Source organism: Apteryx mantelli, chromosome 2 (assembly GCF_036417845.1).
Source record: "Apteryx mantelli isolate bAptMan1 chromosome 2, bAptMan1.hap1, whole genome shotgun sequence".
Lineage (NCBI taxonomy): Eukaryota > Metazoa > Chordata > Aves > Apterygiformes > Apterygidae > Apteryx > Apteryx mantelli.
This window is the reverse complement of record NC_089979.1, coordinates 15,814,115-15,821,785: the sequence shown is the minus strand read 5'-3', so window position 1 is coordinate 15,821,785 and position 7,671 is coordinate 15,814,115. Positions and strand designations below refer to the sequence as shown.

The 7,671-nt window shown below is 43.2% G+C and overlaps 1 protein-coding gene across 5 annotated transcripts; it reads left to right on the top strand.

The window, feature by feature from the left end:
* The first annotated feature begins 251 nt into the window (after positions 1-251).
* On the top strand, positions 252-4,455 carry UTP23 (UTP23 small subunit processome component). Of its 5 annotated transcripts, none has more exons than XM_013956831.1 (4): positions 384-467; positions 2,538-2,740; positions 2,857-3,031; positions 3,956-4,455. In XM_013956831.1, the coding sequence occupies exons 2-4, from the start codon at positions 2,676-2,678 to the stop codon at positions 4,334-4,336; spliced, it is 621 nt and encodes a 206-aa protein (XP_013812285.1). In that variant the 5' UTR covers positions 384-467; positions 2,538-2,675; the 3' UTR covers positions 4,337-4,455. The 5 variants fall into 5 exon arrangements, with proteins under 5 accessions (XP_013812282.1, XP_013812285.1, XP_013812287.1 ...); XM_013956833.2 differs by lacking the exon at positions 384-467 and adding an exon at positions 991-1,351; XM_013956832.2 differs by lacking the exon at positions 384-467 and adding an exon at positions 991-1,448.
* The last annotated feature ends 3,216 nt before the right edge of the window (positions 4,456-7,671 follow it).

Here is a 7,671-nt window from a genome sequence, read left to right as displayed (position 1 = left end):
GCTCAGAGTTACAAGGGAGCGGGAAAAGGCTGCTCAGCCCTCGCCAAGGTGGGCACACGGGGAGCGTTTAGCCCTAGCAGCGGTACGGGCCGCACGCGGCCCTTTCTTTAGCACTGGCGGGGCGCGGCGGACTCTGAGGCAGCCCAGCGCCGCTGCGGGGGGCCGCGGGCGCGGCCGTTGGCGGCCCCGCCCCCGCATGCCCCGCCGCCGCCGCGCGGGCTGCGGCGGGTACAGCTTCCGGGTGAGCGGCCGGCCCGCTTCCGGGGAGGCGGCGGCACGATGAAGATCACGCGGCAGAAGCACGCCAAGAAGAACATGGGCTTCTACAAGCACAACTTCCACTTCCGGGAGCCCTTCCAGGTGCTGCTGGACGGCACCTTCTGCCACGCCGCGCTCCGCAACAAGATCCAGATCCGGGAGCAGCTGCCCGGCTACCTCGATGGGGCCACGCAGCTCTGCACCACCCGGTACGTCCCCGCCGAGCACGGCACGGGGTCGGCTCCTGCGGCGCCCGCCAGCGAGCCGCAGTGCGCATGCCCGGAGGGGGGGGGGGGTCCGGTGCCAGGGAGCCGCGGTGCGCATGCCCGGGTGGGGGGGGTCCGGTGCCAGGGAGCCGCGGTGCGCATGCCCGGGGAAGGGGTCTGGCGACGGCGAGCGAGCCACAGTGCGCATGCCCGGGGAAGGGGTCTGGCGACGGCGAGCGAGCCACAGTGCGCATGCTCGGGGGGGGGGGGGGTCCGGTGCCAGGGAGCCGCGGTGCGCATGCCCGGGGAAGGGGTCTGGCGACGGCGAGCGAGCCGCAGTGCGCATGCTCGGGGGGGGGTCCGGTGCCAGGGAGCCGCGGTGCGCATGCCCGGGGAAGGGGTCTGGCGACGGCGAGCGAGCCGCAGTGCGCATGCCCGGGGAAGGGGTCCGGTGCCAGGGAGCCGCAGTGCGCATGCCCGGGGAAGGGGTCCGGTGCCAGGGAGCCGCAGTGCGCATGCCCGGGGAAGGGGTCCGGAGTCGGGCGCCCGCCGAGCCGCAGCCGAGCCGCGGAGGCCGGGCCCGGTGGGAGTGGGGCGGTGGCGGCGGGTCCCGCCTTTCCAGTCGGGTGTAGCTGAGTAGATTTCAGCGCTGTGGGCTTTAATTACCTGGCAGAAGGATAGGAGCTCCCCTCAGCATCACGTGCCTTTCCGGAGATGGCAGAAAGTGCAGTGGGGGAGAAGGACTGAGGGGGGCGAGGGGCGATCCCGGCAGGTCGGTGAGGTCTGGGTGGGCCTCTGCCTGCGCCCGGCCTGTTTTGGCAGAGCGAGAACAAGGGAGGTGGCTCAGCCCTCTGGCTGTGGGAGCTGTGCTTGTCTGCAGCCCCTCCGTAAGGATTCTTTCTAAAGCAGCTGTTTTCAAGGGAAAACAAAGATGTGCTAGACAAAGATGATGAGCAAGTAAAATATGAGTGCCAGGAATCTAAGGTGCCTTGGAGTGCCATTTTTTTACTTGACTTTAAATATTACATATGATAAAAGCTCCATCGCTTGGGTTTTTGCAATAACAGAACAGCCAGCTACCTGTCCCTGAAGCAAGTACAAGTATTGAAAATATCAGGAAGATGCAAATCTTTGGCTACAAAAATTAATTGGTGATTCATTTTGGAAAGTATGTAGAACCAACCCATGCTTCTAAACAGTAGAAAGTATCAAATTATAACCTGACCATAACTTTAAAAGATTTGAGGAATCACTTTGATCCAAACTGTATTCTGGCCATGTTTTAGCTGTCACTTCTTGCTTCCTTCAGCAATATCTACTAGTCTTTCTGACCTGTTTGGACTTACAGCAGCTGAATTGACTCTTTCTTTTTTTTTTTTCCCCCTGCTGTCAGAATACCAGGTTAATCAGGAAACACTTCTATGACATGATCAGAGATTCTGCAAAGAAATGAGCTGCCTTATTCAGAGAGTCTTTGCAAAAAGTACAGGTTAAAGTCTCCACAAAGACTGTCCTCAAAGGCTAAACTTTTTTCTCTGGAAAGAATATAATTTTATTTAGTAACTTGCAGTTATTATAGAGATACTAGTAACTAAATAATAGTTCCAAAGAGGTTTTTGGAATGCCTACTTCTTGTGATGGCTCACCATGCTAGTATATCCTTGAAGTTGTATTGCAGGGCTGTATATTCCTACCACCTTCCACATTTAATAGGAAAGCTCAGTGGCCTGAGTGAGTTAGGTTTTAGCTCCTGATCATTTCTGAGTTTTTTGCATTTAGGATCCAAGCTAGCATCCTCATCGACTGCTGCACTGCCCTGTGCACACCTGACAGCTTTAAGTCATGCTAAGAGGAGGATTTTAGGATTGCATTTTATTGTCTTATAGGAATGTTGTGCAGTCATCAATATCCAGGTTCTTAATCGTATGGACAGTCTCATTCTTCTTTTGCCTGAGTCAGCTGAATTCTCATAGCAAATTTGAAGCAAGGCCAAACATTAATGCGGAGTTTAACTTGCATGCAGTGATTAATCAATTTGTGCTAATTTAAATATTTTTGTTTTATTTGTTACAGTATTATTTCATGTGTGAGGTGATATCCAGGCAGAAGTGTAAGGAATTGGCGTTCTCACCAATACAAAACATTTTAAAATCCATCTAACATGACTTGTTACTGGTCAGTCTTGTTCGGCACCAAGGAAATCCTGCTGAAATGTTCAGATTAGTTATTCCTTTGAGATTACTGGGTGCCATTTACAAATTGTACAGCCTGAACAGGTGGGCATTGTTCATTCCTTCTCATGTATGAGAATTCATAATGACAATCTTTTGCTATTGTAAAAAATGTGTAGTTATTTTCTTGTTTAGAAATTGCTGTTACTTATGTTTTTCAGATGTGTTCTAAAAGAATTGGAATCTTTGGGGAAAGCGCTGTATGGAGCAAAATTAATTGCCCAAAGATTTCAAGTTCGAAACTGTTCTCACCTCAAGAATCCTGTGAGTGGTTCGGCCTGTTTACTTTCCATGATTGAGGAAGGCAATCCTCATCACTTCTTTGTTGCTACACAGGTAAATGCTCACAGGAGATGCAACTCCATTTCATTTGAAAGTGATGCTTTGATACCTAAGGATAAGGAAAGCTGCAGAAACCTTGATTATGAGATTTTAAATAGCTTGTGGAAACAGATCTTTAAGTCTTACTTGCCTTTAATGTACTTACAGATTATGAAATGGGGAATATTTTGGTTTTACTAGTTTGTTTTGCTCAAGAAGCACATTAATTACAGTTTAGCACAAAGTACAGACTACATATAGAATAGCTATTGACATGTAAGAGAACAGTTGATGAGTGTTAATGTGTATATTGAGTAGGAACAAAAACATTCTGTGCTTGTGTGTGCACACCTTCCCACACCAAACTCTGTTGTGCACATTAGTCCGTAAAGTGAAATTACATTGTGTTAAACCACTATTCAACTGCAATTTTTAAGAATTTTGGAGTTTTTAACTAAAAAAATCAAGGTAAAACTTGTGTGCAAATAAGATACCTTGTCTTTTCTTAGGTCTGCTATTGTGACTGTGTAAAATATATACAATATATAAAATGGTTTACATTCTGTAACGTTCTGTATACTTACATAAGATACAAAGAGTTTAAAATGACTTGTTATAGAAGAAATTGTTACTTCTTGTAAAGTCCTAGAGTAAATACCCAGGACTGGGACTTTTCCTCAAAAAATGTACATATGCACATACATACAAGAAGAAAGGAAACGTTCTATTAATTTTCCAGCAGGAGTACAGCTAATCGGAAGGATAGAAGTTGAAATTTAAATGGCTCTGAAAGATGCTGCCAGAGATATCTGCTAGATTTAGTGTCTTATCTTTTTTATAATGTAATTTATCTTTATGGTTTTGTATCAAAAGTAGGTGCATTTGAATTGCAAATACTGTTTAATCCCAAAATATTGACTGAAGTATTTAATTTTACAGGACCAGGATTTAGCAAACAAAGTGAAAAAGAAGGCTGGCGTTCCTCTCCTCTTTATTATTCAGAACACTATGGTGCTAGACAAACCTTCTCCTAAATCTTTGGCATTTGTTCAGATGTTGCAGACAAATCAACTTGTCCCAGATCACCAAAAACAAAGTATTGTGCAACTTAAAGAAAAAGAAGGACTAACAAAGCAAGAAGGTGAAAAGAGAAGAAAACGTAAAAGGGCAGGTGGCCCCAATCCTCTCAGCTGTCTGAAGAAGAAAAAGAAAACACAGGAGAGCCAAGAGCCCTCTGCTGAAAAGAAGAAAAGAAAAAGAAAGAGAAATAGGATTAAAACAGAAGCCATGCAGTCAGTGCAGAAGAAGGAAGAAGAATAAATTTGTCTTTGTAATCAATACAGGACTTGAAAAACACTGTTTGAACTTTGCAAAAAGGAAGGTTAATATGCAGTAATGTGAAATTAAATTTTTAATATTAAAACTTATTTTTATGAGGAGATACTGCTTATTATTGCATCCTTGATATTTGCAGGTTATCACCCTGATAATTCATTATTCAGTAATTGAGTTTGTGACAAATGAACCTCATGGTTCATTATTCTCTCCAGCACCTTGATTCAAGTCAGAGAGTTCACATGGTCATCAGCAGTTTTTAGAAAATACTTCTTTTGGGGTTCACATGAATTTTTGTTAGGATACCAACCTTCTTTCTAATTTAGATTGCTATTCTTACTAAAGCTAGTTTTGACAGCTGTTCTACAGAACCTGGAAATGATCTAGAAGAGCACTTTATCTTATATATCTGTATTGTTTGAATATGCTCTTACAAAGGTGAACTCTCTCACAGAGTGTCTGGATGATCTCTGGAAGTCCCTTCCAGCCAATTATTCTGTAAGTTCTACATGAACCAATACGTCTATTGTTCATGGCCCTCATTTGGTAAGGAGATGCTGTAGGATGTGTGATTGTTTTGATACTCCTGAAATGTATTATTATGACATCCCTCCTAAACTCGACATCTTGCCTTACCTCACTTTCTTCATTCACGTAACCTGGTGTCCAGCCTGGCAAGTAAGATCCTAAAATATTAGAAAAGCACTTATTCAGTCAAATTCAGCCAGCTTGGAGTTAATCAGGATAGCTTAATGATTTTGCCAGAGCTTATTTTTTGTTCTGTCTGCATTTCTAACTCGAGCGTTTCGACAAAGAAGGCTTCCTTTAATCCTTCTCCAAAGATACGGCTGTTGCTCTTTGGCTCAATAGGTAGGAGCTAGCTCTTATGTGCAACTCTTTTACAATCTCACTATTCAGGCACTAGTGCGCTAGTATTTAAATAGGGAAAATGTAACTTAAGCATACTGAAGCAAAGCACTGCCTAACCTGTCATGCCATCACAGTACAGCACAGCTGTTGGGGACTTCTCAAATAGGCAAGGTAATGGGAACGGTATTCTGTTGCACTTTTCTGTTCTGTCTTACAGAATAGTGATTGTGTTGGAGGAAGGAGCTGTAAAAATTTCAAGTATCTGATTTTCCTTAGTTGGTATTTCATATACCTTGCACGCTTGATAACTTTAGGAGACAGAAGTGAATAATTGAGATGACATGATACAGGGGTATGCAATATAATACATAAGTATCATGGCATAGATATGCTCCCAATATTGCTCCCAGTCATGTCTTACCAATTTTAATTTTGCTCGGTGCGTTTCTGCTTAAACAAGATGTAATTCCTGAAAAGAATACTTTTTTTTTCTTCAGCTACATGAGGCTAAGCCATGTTTTTTAAGTAATGCTTAAATGTATGCATCATATATTTTGCAAAATGTTTCTTGCGTGTGCATTATCTGGACAGATCCTTAAGTATCTACAGGATGTGCATGCTAGGAGCATACGCAGCTATAACATATGATACTTTTTTTTCTTTTTTCTTTTTTTTTCCAAATTGTAAGGGCAATTGTCTCTCACAGTTTGAGAAACCAACTTGAATAATGAGAGTTAACCAGTCTTATAGGAAATTGCAAGGTCCTCTCCTAGAATCTGTAGAGGTTTCCCTCAAGCCAGTGAAAGAGAAGTATATGGGTATATACAGTGCTTGTAGCACAGTATGCTGCTGTTGTAGACCCAGATCAAAACTGTTCATCACAGCAAAGCTGTTAGGAGTACACTGTATCTTTTAGATTTCTGTATGAGAAACTACAGCTTGGGAAGTGACCACTAGAGACCGGAGCAGCAAAGAAGGATACTATACTCTAGATGAAAGCTTTAATTAAAAATCAAAAGCAGTCATGCACATCTCTTGTTTCTCTCTTGATTGCTAATACATGGTCCTGAAGAGAAATCTAGTAACTCCTAGAATTTCTTTAATGCAGCCTGGTGGTTTAACATATATCACCTTTCTCAAGCTGTCCTATTCCTTTTCTCATTTATTTGGGAATAATGTAATGTTAATGTAGTTTTGCTTCCCATTCCCATATGTGTTCCTCATATTTCTTTTCCTCCCCAAACCCACCTATAGTCTGGGAAATGCTATACAGGGAGTTTGGAGCAGACTTTTTCACAGATGGTTCATCTTCAAAATCTCATTCTGAGTAAAGAGTATAGTAAACCAGTAACTTAAGAATAATTTTTTTTTTTTTAAACAGTTGAGCAGAAAACAAACCCATAGTATTTACAACAGCCGCTTTCATTGCAGGTGCAACACAAAACTAAAATACACATTTTTTTTAAGATGCAAAAAATGAACATAATTACTGCAGAAAGAACAACTTAACAGTCCCCTAATGACTCCCACCTTAAGAGTTTAAAACAGTGTTTATCCATGTGTCCTTAGTATTTTTGTCCACGTGAATTGAATCATGGTGTTGCCATTGAGAAAGACTGGAATGAAAAGAGCTAACTCTTAGAGGAAGTTCGTAAAGGTTGTCTGCAGCTTTTGGCTACTGAGGTAAATAACATGCCTTTCTGTTTCAGAAAAGAGCTGCTCAGGCAACAAGCATAAACTGAAGGGCTGTATTTATATTATTAAATTAGTAATGCTAGTCTGTGACACCAAGCCCAGGTGGCAGGGACTGGCCTGTGTCCATACTGGGCTTTTGCAGCCTCCCGAACAGCAAGGCTGCCTGTGAACTGCCCATGTCGATGGTCTCTGGCCTGTGCCTGTTAGCTAATGTGCTAACTATATATACCTAGCAGTAAATTGGTGGAGGTTTAGCAGGCCCAGGCTGGAAACGATGCCAGGGTCTCTTCTAAGAATTTGAGAGTGCAGATTACTGGGAATGTTCCTTGGTGTTGCTTAAAACCCTGTTGTAGAAATATCCATAGTGCTTCTTGGAGCTAACTCTGCTGTTAGAAGGGCTTCGACTCAATGGTTTGCTCAAAGCTATGATGACTAGTCTCATTCGCTTATTTATCAGTATAACAAATGGTCTAGCAATTTGGCCATATCTCTACTATAGACAACGTCTCCAGTGTGACTTTTCTAATAAAGTTTAAGATCGTTTTGTTGCAGCATGTCTGAGGGACTGGTGTTGTTTTCAGAACTACAGAAAACCAGCGGTAAATTAAAAAAAGCTTGAGTGAGAAGTTCTTTGGGGCTATCGATTTCCTCTTTTCTCAGACAGGATAAATATATACCCTGAATCCTAGGCAGTACCTCACTATTTTTTTTTTTAATGAGGGAAATAACAGTGTTGTAGGCACCAATGTATGCTA

Bases quoted from the DNA above. Each gene is read 5' to 3' on its own strand.
- UTP23 (XM_013956828.2), top strand. From the start codon at position 280: ATGAAGATCACGCGGCAGAAGCACGCCAAGAAGAACATGGGCTTCTAC. The intron at 468-2,856 runs GTACGTCCCCGC...TATGTTTTTCAG, and splicing joins ACGCAGCTCTGCACCACCCG to ATGTGTTCTAAAAGAATTGG. The intron at 3,032-3,955 runs GTAAATGCTCAC...TTAATTTTACAG, and splicing joins ACTTCTTTGTTGCTACACAG to GACCAGGATTTAGCAAACAA.